The sequence below is a fragment of the Glycine soja genome, chromosome 8 (genome assembly GCF_004193775.1).
Source record: "Glycine soja cultivar W05 chromosome 8, ASM419377v2, whole genome shotgun sequence".
NCBI lineage: Eukaryota > Viridiplantae > Streptophyta > Magnoliopsida > Fabales > Fabaceae > Glycine > Glycine soja.
Window position 1 is genome coordinate 20,383,102 of NC_041009.1, and position 20,086 is coordinate 20,403,187.

Genomic DNA, 20,086 nt, shown 5'->3' on the forward strand with positions numbered 1-20,086 from the left:
TCTTGCAATAGTTTTTAAGGTGATGCTAGGTGCATAACCAGCAATTGTTTTTAATTCCCTAAATATCCCTGGTGTCTTCTTCCTTTTGAAGATGGTTTTTTCTCTTATGTCTCTATTGTTTTTTTTCTTCGCTTTCTTCCTCTGCTGTTGGTTCATGATGATTTTTCATTATTGAGAGAGTTGCTGCTTGGGTCGAGGTGGAAAGTGTTATAGGTCGGTGGTGATTGTTACAGTGGTTGTTTCGTTGTCGACATTTAAGGTACGTCATTTTGCTGGATGTGCGTGAATTGATTCGTATGTGTAAGTTATAATTACCGATCAAGTTGATCCGTAAGATCTATGCGAATCAAGTTGACCCGTAAATTAAAATTACAAATACGGATCAAGTTGATCCGTATGAGTCATATGGATCAATCAACCATGACTCATACAGATCAACTATGACTCATATGGATCAACTATGACTCATAAAGATCAAGTTGATCCATATGAGTCGCACAGATAAACTTGAATAAAGGGTATTTTCATCCATTCCACTTAAAATGCTGAGTGCACCAGTAATAATACGGGGTGCACCTAGCATCGCCCTAGTTTTTATTGTCTTACCGATTAAGTTTAAGTTTAATAATACTAACAAATCAATAATCGATGATAGTGTGGTTTTAGCGACGGGGCTAGCCCTTAATAACAGGAGAGGGTGATGGCTGTAATATGAAGAGAAGAAAAGAAAAGGTGTTGTTGTGGAGTAGGAATTTGAAAGAATCGAATTCGAAGGAATAGAGGTGATAGGGTTTGTGATTCCGATATAGCGATGAGTGAGAGTAACGGGAACAGCAGGAGGCGAAATGTTGAAGATCAAGATCTGGGACTGTACTTCTTGGAGGCGTGCAGGGGTAGGGAGATGAAAGAGAAAGAGGAAGAGGAAGAAGAAGAAGAGGAGGAGGAGGCACCCAGGGAGCTCAACACCATTAACAGCTCTGGTGGTTTCGTGGTGGTGTCCACGGACAAGTTGTCGGTAAAGTACACCAGCGTCAACCTTCACGGCCACGACGTCGGTGTCATTCAGGCCAACAAGCCTGCTCCTACCAAGCGCCTCATGTATTATTTCGAGATTCATGTCAAGGATGCCGGCGTTAAGGGCCAGATAGCAATTGGATTCACCTGCGAGACCTTCAAGATGCGAAGACAACCAGGGTGAGTGAGTGAGTGAGCGAGTGAATGTCTTTTCTTTCAGTTTCAACCCTAACCCTAATCCTATTCCTATTAATTCCTGTTAGGTGGGAGGCCAATAGCTGCGGCTATCACGGCGATGATGGTCTGCTCTACCGTGGACATTGCAAGGGGGAGGCGTTTGGCCCAACCTATACTTCCGGAGACGTAGTTGGTGCCGGAATTAACTATGCTGCACAGGAATTTTTTTTCACGTACACACCAATTACTCCTACTTCTCCTTTATTTTATTTTTAATTTTCTAAATTATTAACATTCCTTCTATGCCAGTAAAAATGGCCAAGTTGTTGGCTCTGTTTACAAAGACATGAAAGGCCCCCTTTTTCCAACCATTGCTGTTCACAGTCAAAACGAAGAGTATGTCACTTGTACTGCTATTGCATTCTTATTTGAGTGCCCACAACCATTTTTTCATTGTATCTGAATCGTTTCTTTTATTGCCAACACTACTTACTAACTTTTTACTCTCAAATAGCACATTCTTTTTATCATTACTTGAGGTGTTTAATTTTTCAGGAGTGTGTTTCATTTATCTCTGACAGGGTGCATGTCAACTTTGGGCAGAAACCATTTACTTTTGACCTAAAGGTAATACATAAGAGCTTTTGTTTTTTCATTATTCATCCCTCAGTTAACATGCTAGTTAGATGTTACAATACGGTAATGTTGATTTTAGTTTTCACTTTTTTATTTGCCCCCTTTGGCAATCTTCTGTGCATTTTCTTCAAACCCCCCGCCCAAATGTAGCTGACACTTCTAAATACCTAAGCATTTTCTCTTTGAAAATATTTGGAGTTTTGGATTTGAAAAATATTACTCATTGTTTCATTTTAAAATTTTTTCCTGGTGATTTTTCCCCTTCTTCAGTGAGAAATTGGTGATTAAAGTTTTAAACAGTTGGGAAGTGACAGATTATGACTTGGATTATGTGATTAGGATGGTACATGTTTAACTTTTATGTTAAATGGGTTGTTTAGGTTTATAGTATTGTGGGGATCAGTGTAATCAGAATTGCATCGCTTAATTGTGATGCAATTCTGCATCTTAGCCGTACATATCTCTTCTTGGTTCATTTTGGTGCTGGATTTGTGGTCTGATTTTCCAGAATTGCTAGAATCCCAATTTGTTAGCAATACATGTTCATCTACTTTTTCTGCTACTACTTCCATGTTGATGTTTTTTTTTTTTGTCATTTTTGTTTGTCTTCGTCCTCAGCATTGGAGACAGTGTGAAAGGGTTGAGGCTGAGGAATGAAAGGAGACTCAGAATTTGAGTGAAAAGGCAAGGAATTGATAATGAATTGAGAGGATAAGAACAATGATACTGCTAGTTAACCTAGGTCTGGCAACAAAGTCTTGGTCTGGATAGTTTTTTTTTTTTTGTATGTGTGTTTGGTGGTTACCCCCACCAACAACATCATGATTTTTCTCTAAACATACTGAACACACAACAAAACTGGTATGTTTAGCATTAGAGTATACTTTAATAGATCTTCCAAACACTTAAAAATATATAATTCTATGAATTGAAACATGATTTGGATAACCATGCTGTGCTGGTAACAACTGTGGATGGAGGGTATAAAGATGGGACTAATGAATAATGATAACTTGAGTGTTCATGGCAATGACCTTGGTGGCTAAGGTTTTGATGTGGGTTCATTGTGCCAGTTTGTTTTGGATTTCATTGAAGTCTTGAACTCGTATTTGTCTTCAGGTGAAAAAAGAAATTCTTCCTTCCATCTTATGGTTTTGAGATTTGTGCCCCAATAAATCATTTTTCAAGCATGGAATCTTGGTTGGACAAATATAAATAAACACACCCTTTGGTGACATTTGGGAAGCTTAGATGTTCTAAATTTTATTATGGGATATTATTCCCCATAAACTATACTATGCTAGCAAACATTAATTTAAAGTATTGTTTAAAATATAATATTTATATTATCGAAAAATCTCAATGTACATGCACTTATATTTATATTATTCAGATTTAGATGTTTATAATGTTTATGTGGAAAACTATTTTTTTGAGAGTATACATATTGATTTCATTTTCATTGTAATTTCATTTGTAATCTTGTTTAGTTTCTCTGTAACAGTTAGCCTTTCATTTATGATTTAGTTTCTTGCTTACTCAGCAATCGGTCACTTAGCCTAGGTATATAATTCTCTCTGTATTTTTGAATCTAATAATTAGATTACATTTTTCTATTAGTTTTATGCTATTTTTAATAATTGATTATGGTTCATAATATTTTTTTATTCAAATTTCGTAAACAAGCCCTTGTGATTTGATTCACAATTTGGCAATCATGGTGGGATGCATTAGAATAGGTATGTTGTCTCAGCTGGTGTTCTTGGGCTGGCTGCTATTTTGAAATTTTTCCTTTTATAAAATATAAGATCCTTAAACATGAAAAACTATGTGCTAGTCTAAACATAAGAGGTTCTCCAGTAAGCACTTTAGGAAAACGTGATCTTTTGATAACCTTATCATACTACACATCCAAGATGGTACTTGGATGAAGTGGTTGATTAAATTGTTTCAATGTGATTTACTACATTCACAAATATCAATGTCATGCATGTGACCTTTTTGTTTAAAAAGTAACCAAGTTCAGAAAATACACATGCTATTTACTTTTATTTGTCATTTTCTCTTAAATATTTATATTATTGGATCAGGAATTTGAAGCACAAGAAAGAATGAAGCAGCAACTGAAAATAGAAGAAATTTCTGTGCCACCAAATGTCAGTTATGGGTGAGAGAAAATTACCTTTATATAACTGTGGTATTAAACTCTTCTTTCCATTACCTTTTATTTAAATTGATTATGTTCTTTATTTTCAGTTGTATGCCACTCCTTCCTCCTATGATCCTTGTCATCGCCTCCAGTACTGGCCTTGTTTGTCCCAACATTACGCTGCACCTCTAAGTTAGGTTTTCCATCATCCGTCCTCCCCTTTCCGTGCTTCGGTAGGTTAGCATGGAATTTCAGGCCGCCGATAACCATACTATCCAGCTGTTGTTTGAGCAACTCCACGTTCTTCACTCCTTTGAAACGTACAAAGCCATACCTCTGATCATCTCTATTTCTGTGCTTTGCAATGAAAACCTACCTCATGTCTCCCCATTTCTTAACTTCATACACATATCCTTCTCCCCCATTTCCTCCGGGAATCTTGTGAAGTAAAAGTAGTGCACATCTGTTGCGTCCCTCCTGTTACTCTTTCCTGCGCCCCTTCGCCTTGGTGCCCCATTCCACAGTGCTTGCTTGCTGTACCATTTCCCATTGAAGTTGTGACTTGGTTCCTTTCTCACCCATGTTTTGTTTCTCTCTCTCACCCTCTCTCTCTCTCTCTCTCCCTCTCCCTCTCATCCTTTTCAGAAGATGTTCCCACTAAATGACAGATGTTATACATGATTGAAACTCTTATTAAGCCTAACACATGTCCCATGAGAAATTCAATGTAGACAGTGGAAACTTATTATTGTTTACTAATTTACTTGTCTAATGTTGCATACTGCAGCTTTTCGTGGTTTAGGTAGGTTGAAATTAATCTGTTTAACCTAGTATGTGACATCCATGGTTTTCATGGAAACCAATATTAATAAGAAAAATTTGCTGATAAAAAAAAATATTAATAAGAAAAATAATAAATATGTGATTGATATTTCTCAACTTTGATATTTTTTGTTAGCAGAATTGTCCGCTCCTACCTGCTACACTATGGCTATGAAGATACATTGAATTCATTTGATGTGGCTAGTAAAAGTACTGTTCCTCCTATATACATAGCTCAAGAAAGTGGAATTGATGAGCAGGAAATAACATATGCCTTAAATCACAGGAAGACTTTACGACAGGTATATTATCCATGGAACTAAAAGATAACTAATTTATATCATATATTCAATTCTTAGAACCTTATAACTACTAATGAAAAAAGTTAATTTAATATTTCATGTTTTATTTTTTTCAATATCCATGTCACTTGCATGCTTAAAAAACTATTGCTGTTGGCATACTCTGGCTACCATTTTTGCTAGTAATCATTGTTACAGACACCAGCCACATCGCTGTGATGCCATCAGAGTCCTCCATTAGAATTCCAATTCAATTAAGAATTGTGATTTATATCTCAAATATTTATTTGTTGCAAACATACAAATTAAGATTCTTAATTTCAATTTTGGCAAATTTGGAAATGTTACCCTGTTTTTTTTTTCTATTTTCTCTCCTCGAAGTTTTGTGAAAGGATTGAAGTAGACATTATCTTGTTATATACACTTGCATGAACTGACACGGCGCTTTAAATTAAATGATGATCCTATGCACAAATATGACAGGTTGCAGAAGGGGGGGGACTTTTTCCCTTTACTGTTTTATATAGTAGTGTCATTAGTTTTTCTTTTTTGCCCTGGGAATTTCATTCAGTCATAAAACCCTCAATCTTTTGGATTCATTCATGACACGTGCCTGTGTTTCCACTGAAAAAATATATGGGATTCGGGATCTTTAGTTTTGTTCAGTTTCTCATTTTGTTTTCAATGTGAACTAGGAAGATGACAGTGGATTTTGTAGTAGTGAAACTTCTTGATAACATTTTCAAAATAGAAAACAAATATATTTTTTGTATGAAAACATATAACTAAAAAAGAAAATAAACCAAATGCCCTTATATATTCAAGGCAATCTTTATGTTTGTGTCTTTTATCTGCTGAGTGCTGAAGAATCTTCTGTAATTCTCAAATATGATATATTTTCATTGTCAATTTTTCTTTGGGGTCTTTTTATCATTTTTAAGGGAGTGTTCCTTCATATTTTCACTCAAATTAATAGATATAAATATTATATGGCAGATTAAAGTTCCTTTCTCTTTTAAAGAAGTTCCTATTTCTGGTATTGTTATTGATAAATACTGTAGTTTTGCTGCTGCCCTTTGTTTTGTTATTATTGGTATGATATCTTGACTGTATAAACTTGCTGATTTACAAACTTAATTTGGCTCATCTCTTTTCTTTTCATTGAAGCTAATCAGGAATGGGGACATTGATGTTGCATTTGGTAAATTGCGTGAATGGTATCCACAGATTGTTGAGGTGGGCTCCCATATTATTATGCTTGTCTCAGTTACAGTTGTGAATATCCTGTTTTGGTGCAAAGCTAACTCCAATTGAGCTGATTAAAATGCAATCATGTTTGCTATGTCCAATTGATTCTTTATAAAAGGAATTTAGATGGTGATTATAAGTGATAAGGCTATGTTGTGCTTAAATTGTTAATTGTCATTTTCTGTTTTATAGTTGGAATCACAACATAACACAGATTATGCTATCATATATTTTCCTCTGTTCACTCTTCCTGATTTTATGAAGCTACTTATTTGCACAATAATTTGTGGTTATGGGGATATTAGCTGTTGGGACTAGTTCTTTCCTCTGTCTGTCATTGATTTTTTCACATATATCCAAAGTGGCAATACATGGCCAAGTTGAGCAAGATTTTCATGTTGAAATTACTTTGTTCTTCAAGTCATAGATGATGTAATTTTTTTTTCCTTTTTTAAAGGATCAAATAGCAGCGATCAAATTATGTATGAATTTTATATTTGATATTTTTCCTATGTAAGAATCTTCTGTCATTGTATCTACTTTATGAGTCATGACAATCAAGTTTGGTTATTGCAGGACAATATATCAGCTACATGCTTTCTGCTTCATTGTCAAAAGTTTATCGAATTAGTTCGGGTATATTCCTTTCAATGTTTATTTTTGTAACTATTGGAAGTCTTTCCTACTTTATTCCTGTACTTCATTAGTATATCCGTAATTAAGATGTTTTTCTTTAATGATTCTGGTTTTCATTTGATAGTAGTCATAAATGTGGATTTACGGCATTCTGCTAATTAGTTAAGCTCAATTGACATTATTTATTGGTCTTTTTCTGTTCAAAATGTCAAATATGTCTTTTAGATGATCTTAGCCTCCACTTAAAATCCCCAGGTAATGTACAGAAGTTGAATAATTTATTAATATTTTGTGTTTATATGCAATGTTTAGGTTGGAGCACTTGAAGAGGCTGTCAAATATGGAAGAATAGAATTGTCAAGTTTTTATGACTTGCCTGTCTTTAAGGATTTAGTTCAGGTGAATTTTCTTATCAATAGTTAAAAGGCTTAAATATGAATTTAGTCCTTATAAGTTTGTGTTTTTTTTTTTTTAATTTTGGTCCTTGTAAGTTCTCTTGTTTGTTTTTAGTCCTTATAAGTATGCTCTTTTTCAATTTTCCTAAAGCACAAACGCATAGAGACTAAAATTGGAAAAACGCAAACTTACAGGGATCAGAATTGAAAAAGCGGTGAATTTTCAGGGATTAAATTTATATTTAAGCCTTGTTAAACTTGTTACTACTCCACTAGTATCTGTTGCCAATTTCAAATTTCTTAGGGGTTTGCTTATCTGTTGCGACAGCATATAACTATTACTACTATAATTGTTGCGTATTTTAACTGATATTTAAAATTGCCTCTTGATTGTATATTTATGTAGGACTGTGTTGCTTTGCTGGCATATGAACGGCCTCTGGAATCCTCCGTAGGTTATCTTCTAAAAGACTCGCAGCGTGAAGTTGTAGCTGACACAGTAAATGCCATGATATTGTCCACAAATCCTAATATGAAAGATTCAAAACATTGCTTGCACTCCTATCTTGAGAGGTTACTTAGACAGCTTACTGCTTGCTGCTTAGAGAGGCGATCCCTGAATGGAGAGCAGGGAGAAGCTTTCCAACTTCAGAGAGTGCTTAGCAGTAGTAGAAGAGGCTAGTGCTAGGTGATATGTCTATTGATCTTCTTACGCCGCTGTTTATATTGCCCCAGGATTTGTAACATTGCCAAGTGCAAAATTGATCTTAGCGTCTCGTATATACTGTAGAGTCCCCGTATATTTACTTGATGCATGCTTATTCATTTCTTTGTCAAGAAGGGGGAGAGGGTGTCTCTACATTCAAGTTTGTAACCTCGTCATCATTAAAACAATGGAAATGAAAAAATGAACCAAGCAATAGTGTAAATGACTTTGTGCCGTTAGCCTGTCCTGAATTTGATTATTGTGAATTTGTGATTCAATGAAATAATGTGGAAATGATAGTTACATCTACTGAATGTGTGTTGAATCTGGACCATTCAGAAGATTCAGACGTAGTTGTAGAGGAAGCTTGGGTTATTTTGATTTGGTAATGGGAAACTTTAAGCAAACTTTCAAAATCAACTCCTTTTACCATCAAATTAATTCTATTTAATTCTAAAAATTGGCACTACTCTACTATGATTAGGAAATTTAGAATCATTGTGTTTATCCTCTATATTATAACATGGACTGAAAATTCTCTAGTACATGTTTATTTACAAAAGTAAACTGTTTATGTTTTTCTCCTGTTTTTCCATTGAAATCATGTACATAAATTCACCAATTATGAATTTATCAAGCAAAAACTGTTATGGAAGCCACGAGAGAACTGGTAAAAAAGCTCATACTACTCTACTACTATTATTAGTAACTTAAAAATGTTATCATTTTCCCATTGTGGAGAAATCTTGTAATGTTTTATATTAATTGATTCTGTCGTATAACATATAGGGTGTTATAATTGGTTAACTAGCCAATACTAGTAGTAATAGGGTTCTTTAAAGAAAATAACATATATGATACAACATAGGGCAAAAACAATGATAAAGAGATCAATGGTGATGGCCGAAACTGCCTGATCACTAAGCTTCATATTCCTTCCACCAAGGCGGTCAACCATGTCTGGAACAGGTTCCCAGTTCTTGAGTTGTTGCTGGCGAGGATCTTCTAATTTCATTTTCATCTTCTCTGCGTGGCGGCTTGCAGCCTCTTGAGCAAGGGTCCAATCATAAAACTTTCGACTCTCTTCATTGCTAAGAACGTTGTAAACCTCTCTTAATTTCATGAATTTTTCTGAGGCAGTTTTGAGAGGCAGGGAAGTTGTGTCGGGATGATACTCCTTTGACAATTTCCGATAAGCAACTTTAATTTCTTCTACATCCGCATCTGGTGATACACCCAAGAATCTGGTGATGGTGAATGAATGAGTTATCACAACAAGTTAGTTAGTTAGTCAGTCAGTCATAGAACAGAGCAGAGAGTGACTCACTCGTAATGAGAACCTAAAGAAGCGGTGAGGAAATCAGGAAAGTCATCAGCCTGTAACATGTTGTTATTGGGTTTGTGGGTCTGTTGGTGTTTGGTATTGGTAGCTCCAATCCAACCTTCATCTTCGTTTTCCCAATGGATTCTGGTGTCAACTCCAGGCCCAGGGGGTGGTGGTCTGCGAGAGGCGTGGACCGTGCAACGAGCAGTACTCCTCAAAAACAAAAACTTGGGATTTCCGTATAATACAACCTGGATAAGAGGAGCTGCTGCGAAAGCCATGGGAGAACAGAACGGTAATATCACAATACCTTTCATTTCTCACTCTTCCACCATATCACACTGCCTTATTTCATTTGTGGTCTACCTTCACTCTTCCATTTTCTGTGGTTCAGCTTTCAAACTGCCTTGTCATCTACCCATCTTCCAAACTCGCAATTCACAACTAGTTTATACTTTATAAGCTAACATATTTTAATATTTGTAGTCTATGTGAAGTGTTTTTTTTTTTTTTTTCAAGTCGATTACCAGCCGTTCATATCTATTGCTTTTTTTTTTTTTTGTCGAATGTTATTTACTTATTAGTATACTATGAGGAAAAAAAAAATTCTAACACCATGTTAGATTATGAGTTTAACGTTTAATTCATTTCCATAAAATTAGTTTTTAGGATGACAATTTTCTAAGCTTTATATGTTTTTATGTTTTTACATTGAATATATCTCCGGTCGATGTGAAATGTTAACCACCTTAAAGTTAATATCCGATTGGCCACATTCTATGATGTTTAGCTATTTTTAAATACACTTGCAATAAACTCTTATAAGTTGCAATTAAGGTGAGACATGGGTGAATGCAATTAAAATGACTTTCGAACATTCCTCTCACACCTAGGACAATGAACCTGAAACGTGATATTGTGGATGGACCAACAAATAATTTAGAATATACTTTATTATCAACTTGAAATAGAAAATACAATTTAATTAATTTAATAAATTTTCAATACAAGCATTAGTCTATATGGTTACTAAAGGTTAAAATATGTTTTTTCCTATAAATATTAAAATGTTCAACACTCATCCTTGAAAAATTTTGAGTATGTTTTTCTTCCTCGCAAAATGTAAATGTGTGATATTTTGGCTCGAAATTGAATTCGGAAAATTCAATCCTACATTGTCATGTCTGGTCCTCGCCAATGGGTCAACACATCAACGAGAGTTTGCCATGTGTCAAGTTTTTGTTGGTTATCTTTTGGGCGCACAATGAATACAAGGTTGGTGTCGTTTTTAGTATTCAATTGATGTTGTTTTGACTGTGAACCCACTCTCTGGTCAGTGGTTGCTTACCCCATTTGAAATTTGTGCAAGTCTTCACAGAGAAACACATTGTGGGATGCACTATGAGAGACACTGTGAGAGAGTTGTTGCTATTGTGTGTTATTTGAAATTGAAGGTGGTCGAAACTCAAAGGTGGTGGTGTTTCGAACTCAAAGGTGGTCCTAGTCCCAAACAGGAAGGTAATGTTATTTAACTCTTTGACTCTTTCATTCTATATATTTTGTGTTTGGTTGTGGTTAGGGTTTCATATGGGCTTGGGTTATTCAGCTGTGTTGTTCAAGGTTAGGGTTTGTTTGGGTTTGAAGTGGATAATGTTTGGGTTTGTTTGGGTTCGAAGTGAGTTTAGTTCATGGTTGATGGATTCGAATGCGAATTGGGCTACGTTTTTTGTAGGTTTGATTTGGGTTATGGTAGAATGAGATTTGATATTTTCAAATTGAATTGAGGGTTTTGGTCATTGTTGACTGATTTGTGTTTGATTCTTTATCAGGTATTGGGGTTTTTGGTTGTTATTCACTCCGTAGGCTCGTGGGTTATGAACCCAACATTAAAATGGGAGGGGGAAAAGGAGAATGCCTATCACGACTTGGATATTGACACATGATCATTCCTTGAAGTTGTGGACTTGATACACAATCTTGAGTATTCAGTTACTGGTAGGCTTAAAATGTGGTGGAAAGGGACTGATGTTGATTATGAAACCTTAAGTATGGGGGGAAAATGCTTGTAGTTGTGGCCAAAGATGCTAATAACCAATAGTGTCCTTTGGAATTTGTTGTTGTTGTTGAGACTGAGAACAAGGACAACTGGAAATGGTTCTTAAATGGTTCTACAAAATAGCAACCAAAATCGAAACAAAAGGTAAAAATTACTTCCTACACTATTTCAAATTTTGTGGGATTTTTATTCTAAACATGTCTACTTATGCAGGCAAAGGAGAAGGCTAGTTTTGTCCCAAGCATGAAGGGCATCAATAAGGAAAAAGGATTTGCTTGCAAATTGTACTCCAACACAATTCCTAACAAAGATTGTGAATCAAAAGATGGTAAACCAAAGTAGAATAAAAAAAGGAATAAAAAAAGGACAAATGAAGGAAGGGTTTGTTTCTGGATCAACACATGTGAAAAGGAATCAAGTTAGGCATTGATGTCTGGTGGACAATGCTAGTGGAAGTTTTTTTTTCATGTATTTGCTGATTGGGTGGGATTTGTTTTGGTTTAATTAAACAATGAGAATCTTCTATGTAGTCTTTTTATGAAATCCAAAGTATCAAACATTGTCTGTTTTTACTTTTACGATGAGACAATGATTATTATGTTATGTGATTATTAAAGGCTATCCTTATCAATATTAAACTTTTTTGCTATATTTTACATAAACTTTGTTGTTTCATTCAATACACAAATAGATGCTGTTAAATTGTGTTCAAAGAGAATAGGTAGAGGATTTTCAAGTCTTTTCACAAGGAATGTTTTACAAGTATTTAAAAAGGCTATAATGTAAAAGTCCATTATTTGCTTGCTAAACTGAATTATTTACAGGGATTGTTAATAATGACCAAATAACTTGTTACTTCATTTCATTCAAAACTTATTTAATACGAAAGAACAACTTTTTCATTGCTAACAACATCACCTTAACTCATTCCATTCTGGAATTACATTTCAATGGAAAATGAAAATCAATGCCTCTAACATGGATAGACACATCACCAAAAGACCCATAAACAAATACACGTTCTTTGTGTTAATAATTACTATCTTCTGCAATTAATATCTTCCTTTGAGCCTCCTCTAACCGTTGCTCCAATTGTTGTTCTGTCCTACGAGTTGTGCCTTATCTATCAAAGAACAACTCAAGTGAATTAAGAACAACTCAAGAGTTCAAGATAAGAATCAAGAAGAATTCAAGACTCAAGAAGAAAGTCTAGAGTCAAGAATCAAGATTCAAGACTCAAGATTCAAGAATGAAGAGAAGACTCAATCAAGATAAGTATTAAAAAAATTTTCAAAACTTTGAATAGCACATGAGTTTTTGACAAAACCTTTTACCAAAGAGTTTTTACTCTCTGGTAATCGATTACCAGATTGTTGTAATTGATTACCAGTAGCAAAATTGTTTTGAAAAAGTTTTCAAATTGAATTTACAACGTTCCAATTAATTTCAAAAAGCTGTAATCGATTACAATGTTTTGATAATCGAATACCAGTGCCTTTGAACGTTGAAATTCAAATTCAAATGTGAAGAGTCACATCCTTTCACACAAAAGCTTTGTGTAATCGATTATACTAATTTGGTAATCGATTACCAGTGTTTGTTTCTGAAAAAATAAAAAAGATGTAACTCTTCAAAAATGTTTTGACTTTTTTAAATTGGTTTTAAGTTCTTTCTAAAAGTTATAACTCTTCTAAATGGTCTTCTTGACCAGACATGAAGAGTCTCTAAAAGCAAGACTTTGTTTTTCATTTTCAATTAATTCATTCTTTCATACTTTTACTTTTCCAATCAATCCTTTACAAGCCTTGAATCTCTTTGAACTTCTTCTTCTTCTTTGTACCAAAAGCTTTCTGAAGTTTTCTGGTTTTCCAAACCTTGAAAACTTGTGCTATTCATCTTTTCATTCTCTTCTCTCTTTGCCAAAAACAATTCGCCAAGGACTAACCGTCTGAATTCTTTTTGTGTCTCTCTTCTCCCTTTTCCAAAAGAATAAAGGACTAACCGCCTGAATTCTTTTGTGTCTCCCTTCTCTCTTGTCAAAGAATTCAAAACGACACAGTCTGAGAATTCTTTTGATTCTTCCCATTCCTTAATACAAAAGTGTTCAAAGGACTAACCGCTTGAGAATTCTTTTGTATCCCCATTCACAAAGTATCAAAGGTTTAACAGCCTGAGATCTTTGTCTTAACACATTAGAGGGTACATCCTTTGTGGTACAAGTAGAGGGTACATCTACTTGGGTTTGACTGAGAACAAAAGAGGGTACATCTCTTGTGGATCAATTCTAGTGGAGGGTACATCCACTAGGTTCAAAGAGAACAAGGGAGGGTACATCCCTTGTGAATCTTTGCTTGTAAATGGATTTTTACAAGGTTGAAAGAAATCTCAAGGACCACAGGTCGCTTGGGGACTGGATGTAGGCACGGGTTGTTTCCGAACCAATATAAAAACTCTTGTGTGTTTGTTTCCTTCTTCCCTACTCTTTTACTTTCGGCTGTACATTTAATTTCCGCTTTTACTTTCTGTTAAGTTTCTCTTCTACTCCTCATTCTCTTAACAATTTAGTAAAAGCCTTATAAGAGTAATTTTTAATTAGTAAAGGTTTAGGAATAATTAATTCAACCCCCCCTTCTTAATTATTCTGAGGCCACTCGATCCAACACCCATCAACAAATACACGTTCTTTGTGTCAATAATTACTATCTTCTGCAATTAATATCTTCCTTTGAGCCTCCTCTAACCGTTGCTCCAGTTGTTGTTCTGTCCTACGAGTTGTGCCTTATCTTGGATCAACAACATTCGCTTGCCTTCCATCAACATCCGATGCTCCTCTAACATTGATAGGACCCTCAGCCCAATAAAAAAAAGTTACAGGTAGTTGAACTCTATAGCAGAGCACTTACCACCCAGTTTCGACATCTCCAAAAACGTCTTTCGAGGTTATCGATGCTCCTTGAAGTCAGCAACAACATGGGTAGTTTGCACAGGCACTCATCATTTGCCGTAAATGAAGACTCTGACAACCTTGGAGCACCTCATTGCCTACGGCCCCCAGAAACCTCATTGCCTACGGCCCCCAGAAACTCCAGATCTTTCCATTGGCGGGTCGTAGGTAAAAGGTGGAAGGTGAAGGTTGTAGTTCAGAGGTGGAAGATGAAGGTGAACGCAAATGGTCCAACGGAGGAAGATGAAGGCAAGCGATGGAGGTTTTGTTGAAATAAAGCATAAAAAAAAATTTACGCGTATGACATGACCACGTAGGATCCAAGAGTTAAAATATCACACCTTTACATTTGACAAGAATGAAAAACTTACTAAAAAATTTACAAGGATAAATTTCAAATTTTTTATATTTTATAGGGATAAAAATATATTTTAAATAAAATTTAAATAGGCTAAGCCTAATAAGAAAGAGACGAAAAATATGAAATGTAAAACCTTTTTTTTTTTTTGCAAACTATAAACTCTTTTATTGATTAGTAAAATTTATTGGAAACATATTTTTTTTATTAATGATTAAAATTTATTGAAAACAACAAAATAATGAGTGTGACTCATTAGATAAGAAGTGAAAACTCATAATATTTTGTAATTTTTAATATATATAAATCAATAGTTTAAATCTATAACACTTTATTTTCATGTGAATGTTATGCGTAATTAAGAGTGACATGGGTGCATCCAAAGCAAATGATTCACTGTCCAAAACAAAATATTCACAAGTACTTACCCATATCCGATCCTTATACTCGGTAAGTGAATATTTACCTTACCTATCATGAGTAATTTTTGTGCCCACTCATGAATCTAATACACATTATTATCCTTAATTGTAGAGACTAATTTTATTCCTAAAATTAGTCAAATTTGGCTTTCGCTTGGCCAAATTCTTTAAGAAGAGGCAACTCATAATAGTTGGCCAAGACACAACTAAGGGTGTGTTTGGATTATCGTTTCAAGGCTTCCAAACGTCAGGTTGCACTTTCCTAGGTATGAAACTTGAGCTCGTCCTAGATTGAAAAAAAAAACATTGGTTGAGTTGAACAAAACTTTTTCCCACACACACACTGGAATTAATTTAACACCTACCCCAATCCTTGCCCTAGTCACAAAAACTCAACTAAGCAAACTATAAAATTAGAAGGAAAGAAATAAACAAGATAAATCTAAAACATTGACGAATAATAATTCTCCAGACTCTAGAAACATGCACACATACATTACGATTTATGGATAACAGAATTTTCACCGAAAGACATAATATATATATATATATAGAGAGAGAGAGAGAGAGAGAGAGAGAGAGAGAGATATCAGTTGGGAAATGATGAGAAAAACTAACAAAGATACATTCGCATTTATTATTATCTAATAAAACTCGTTCAATTGTTAGTTGTTAGATTCAAACTAGACATAAAATTGAGAAACTTAGATTATATTTAGATATCTAAAGTGAGTGTAATTAAAAATAAATTAAAGGAAAAGATAACTTCCAATAGAATGACAGACTTGCTAGCAATTTAAAGGAAAAGATATATAGGGTCGTCTAATACACTCGAGACCCAATATGATAATGCTTTAGAACCATTTACAATAACCGTAAGCAAACCTGAAAACCAAAACTACGATAAATTGTAAATAAAAACTGTTTTTCTTCCGAAAACTAAAACTTTGATAGATTGTAATAGAAGCTATTTTTCTTCCAATAAATATTAGAGAAGGTAACAAAATCTACCAACATCATCTGCGACATACATTAAAACAAGGAAAAACTCTAAGGTGCTTTGGGAATAATAAATATCTTTTGCTCTATAGTTTTGAATGTGTACCGCCTAAGTTATGTGGGCCAGTATATCTATAGCACATAGCAAGGGAAATTTCTTTTCCCTTAGACACCTAAAAATTTCTCTTACGAAGACTGCTTTGCCATAAAAGGTTTCATCCTCTAGAAAATGTGGGTGAGTCTGTAACGCATGCGCATGTATCTTAGAGCATCTACAAGATACTTGATGCAGAGTTGAGGTATTTGCATGTTGTTTGAAATGTGAAAAGGGTTTACAATCATATTTGGTTAGTTTAGCAAGTTACATTTTTCATGTAATAAAAGATAAAATTATGATGCCTTGATCACTATAATTCGCCTTCAATTTATACTCATGAGGTTAGTTCCTTTCACAAGCTTCCAACTTCTTGGCAGAACCTTCCTCCACCAACCAAGTTCGGTCCACACCCACAAGATATTACCGTATCACAAATATTTAAGAAAAAAAAATCTTTCAAATCCTCCTCTAATTGTGAATTTTCTGTAGCACTTTATGCAAATACATCTTCCAAGTTCTAAGTCAGATTCTAGAAGAAATGCCATGATATTGTTCACAGTAATAAATATCCAGAGTGAGAAGACCACTTATCAAGCATCTTTGAATGCTAATAATACTGCTACTGTTTACCAAAAAACAGGAAGAGTAAATCCATACTCATCCTTTGTATATGATTATTTCCTTATGTAAGGTTCTTTTGTGTCAGGAAACAAACCTGAGTTGATCACTCAACTTCCAATCATATTGAATGACTAAATTTGACCAAACCAGGAAATTATATTGTCCTGGAATCTGTTGTTGTCTTTAATTAGTGCTATCAGATGCTTTAAAGCTTTTGAAATTTCATCGTAACTAGGATGTGATATATCACCTGCAACAAATAGGTTTGTCTCTTGCCCCACTACAATCCAGCTACAACCAGGCATCTTTTGGATATATTTCTGTATCAATGTTCTGATGCAGCATACATATTAGAAAGCAGTACACATGGAGAACAACTTTGGGGTTCTAGCTCAATAAGTTTCTTAGCTGCCCTCTGTCCCCTTTTTTCATCCCCATGTATTCTGCAAGCACCCAATAAATTGGCCCAAATTGGGTTCAACTTCTAGTTTGTCAATGAACTCTTCAGCTTCTTTGAGAAAACCCCACCTACCAAGAAGATCAACCATGCGGGCACAGTGACTACTCGGGGCTCGATGCCATAATAGTTTACCATGACGTAAAAAATTTGACAACCCTCATAAACACACCCTGCATGGCTACAAGCGGTAAGCAGTCCAAGGAATGTGTGACATCATCTGGGGTAATGCATGATTGAGTCATTTCATCAAAGACCTTCAGGGCGCATTTTGCATAACCATTTTTGGCAAATCCAACTATCATTGAATTCCAAGAAATCACATCCTTTTTAGTAGCCAATTCTTCAAAAACTTGAACAGCACTTTTTATATCCCCGCATTTTGCATACATGTCTACAAGGGCACTGCTGGTTAACTCATCTAAGTCAAAACCAGTATGGAAGATTAGAGAATGTATCTCTCTACCATGTACCATCATGCAATGAGGATAAGAGAGCACAAGTTCGAAGAACAGTAACAAATGTTGCTTGGTCAGGTAAGATATTGTTGTCATGCATTTCTTGATACAAGCTTAAGGCCACATCACTGCACTCATTTTGAATATGTGCTGAAATTAAAGCAGTCCACATCACAGTGCTTTTAAGGTTAGAAAACTCCGACATAAAAGAATTCGCTACCACATAAAAGACCCCTCTTCACTATAGCACAATGGATCTGCATTCCTAAAATTACCTTGGCAGAACCCTTGCAAACATCTATGAGGCTTGCAAATGTAATCTCAGATGGCTTCAGTCCCAATATCTGCATCTCATAAAGAAGATTAATAGATTCTTTTGTGTTTTGTAGAGCATATCCTGCAATCAGAGCATTCACAGAGACCACACTCTGCTCCGGCATGCTAGAATAAATTTTATGTGTATCTTCGATGTCCCCGCACTTGGAATACATGTCAATAAGAGAACTTCCAGCAAAAAGGTTTGTTTCAAGACCCAACTTAACTGACAGGCAATGGAACTGCTGTCCTGATTCTAGTACCTTAATATTTTCACAAGCACTAAGTTTACTGGCCAAAGATACCTCCTCAGGTACAATGCCATCTAAATTCATTCTCTGAAACAAACTGAGAGCACCAGTCTCCGCTTCTTCTTGCACATATCCAACAATAATGGCATTTCAGGAAATATGATCTCGGTATGTCGTGTGCTCAAACTGTTTGATGGCTTCCTTCAAAGCCCCAGCCTTAGCATACATATCTATCAATGCATTGTTGACAAATAAATTGGAGGTAAATCTTTTCTTCATAATAGCTGAATGCAACTGGTAACCAATATCTAGGCATTCAAAGCATGCACATGTGCTCAAAATGCTAGTGTAGGTAAATTCATCTAGGTGAACGCCACACGTTGTCATATCCAAGAACAACTCCATGACATTACTTAAAAAGCCATTATGTGAATAAACTCCAAGCATGGCATTCCAGACAATCATATTTTTCCGAGATATAGCATCAAATACTTGGCGTGCATCGTCCAGCATTTGACACTTACCATACATGTTGATCAAAGAACTTGCAACATATATACTGGATTCAAAACCTTGCTTAATAGCGTGTGCATGAACAAGCAAGCCATGATTAAGGGCAGCTAAGCTGGCAATTGCACTTAAAACACTAGCGCCACTTGGTGTAGAATAGCAGCAGAGTTGTGCATTTTGTCAAATACGTGGAGCGCCTCATGGGGCAAGCCGGCTAGAACGTAGCCAGAGATTAAAGCGGTCGAAGAAACAGTGTCGAGGTGGGGGAATGGTGCGAGCACAAATGAGAGAGTTACATTTGGCGTAGAGATGTATAAGAGCGCCATGAAAGAAGGAGGTGGATTCAAGGCCGGTCTTAATTACACAAGAGTGAACTGCCCTGAATTTATGAAAGAAGCATAACACTGAAGGACCCTTTCGCTGGAGTAGTGCATCTATATCCCCTTCTCTGCTTTCTTTCCAATTCCAATTGCATACATATGCACTTGCATGAACCCTCAAGTGAAGATAAAAGAGAGCTTTGCGGTGGGTTAGCTTTCTCAGTTAACTAGTGCACTGCAGCAGCTTAAGTTAGTTTAGTTAAGTCTTTCAATTCAAACAGCTTGCTTCTCATATGATGTCAATGCCTTACTCCCACAATCACCACAAACTTGGTTTCCCTCCAAAAATCTCTTCATAAATGAATTAAACCACTTGTAAACGTATACCTATACTTTGATTACCTCGAGTTACTGACCATTCCTTTAGACTGTAAAGCAATAGAAATATTATCCTTTAAAGTTAAAGTGAAATTTTTTTTTATAATTACTAATAAATAAATAAAAAAACAAGTCAAACATGCTGTAATATCTCATTCCTTTTAATTTTTAGGTCTAAAAATATATATATAATTTTAGTGCTATAATCTATTTTAATTTTAATTTTTATATAAATTTAAGACTAAAATGTGTTTTTCGTTCTTTTAAAATTATCAAAGTATGAATTTCGTCTCTCTAAATTTTTTTGAATGTTTTTCGCCCTCTTAAAATATTATTTTTTGGCCCGGAGTTAAGCTAGTTTGATTTTCATACCTACGTGTCACTCAATTCCCACAAATTGCAAAAAATTGCCACAAATTTTCAAGATGGAAAAGCATTATCAATGAAATTTAAATGAATGAATCTAAATGCGGCCTATAGGCTAAAAAGTA

At 35.1% G+C, this 20,086-nt stretch overlaps 2 protein-coding genes, 1 long non-coding RNA gene and 1 pseudogene across 5 annotated transcripts; 2 read left to right on the plus strand and 2 right to left on the minus strand.

Moving 5' to 3' along the window:
* Positions 1–616: 616 nt before the first annotated feature.
* Positions 617–8,394, plus strand: LOC114422649 (ran-binding protein M homolog). 2 transcript variants are annotated; one of them, XM_028389121.1, is made up of 10 exons: positions 617–1,194; positions 1,278–1,424; positions 1,501–1,587; positions 1,773–1,818; positions 3,918–3,994; positions 4,935–5,100; positions 6,268–6,336; positions 6,925–6,984; positions 7,297–7,383; positions 7,786–8,394. In XM_028389121.1, the coding sequence occupies exons 1-10, from the start codon at positions 812–814 to the stop codon at positions 8,059–8,061; spliced, it is 1,398 nt and encodes a 465-aa protein (XP_028244922.1). In that variant the 5' UTR covers positions 617–811; the 3' UTR covers positions 8,062–8,394. The 2 variants fall into 2 exon arrangements, with proteins under 2 accessions (XP_028244922.1, XP_028244923.1); XM_028389122.1 differs by having other exon boundaries at positions 619–1,194; positions 4,938–5,100.
* Positions 8,395–8,810: 416 nt separating this feature from the next.
* Positions 8,811–9,864, minus strand: LOC114422651 (NAD(P)H-quinone oxidoreductase subunit T, chloroplastic-like). Its single transcript, XM_028389123.1, has 2 exons — positions 9,413–9,864; positions 8,811–9,329 (listed from the first exon to the last, which is right to left on the minus strand). The coding sequence occupies exons 1-2, from the start codon at positions 9,724–9,726 to the stop codon at positions 8,903–8,905; spliced, it is 741 nt and encodes a 246-aa protein (XP_028244924.1). The 5' UTR covers positions 9,727–9,864; the 3' UTR covers positions 8,811–8,902.
* Positions 9,865–9,938: 74 nt separating this feature from the next.
* On the plus strand, positions 9,939–12,123 carry LOC114422652. 2 transcript variants are annotated; one of them, XR_003668708.1, is made up of 4 exons: positions 9,939–10,684; positions 10,779–10,927; positions 11,239–11,609; positions 11,679–12,123. It is a non-coding gene; the product is annotated as an uncharacterized LOC114422652 (long non-coding RNA). The 2 variants fall into 2 exon arrangements; XR_003668709.1 differs by having other exon boundaries at positions 10,788–10,927.
* Positions 12,124–16,127: 4,004 nt separating this feature from the next.
* LOC114424002 lies at positions 16,128–19,077 on the minus strand (annotated as a pseudogene).
* Between the last annotated feature and the right edge of the window lie 1,009 nt (positions 19,078–20,086).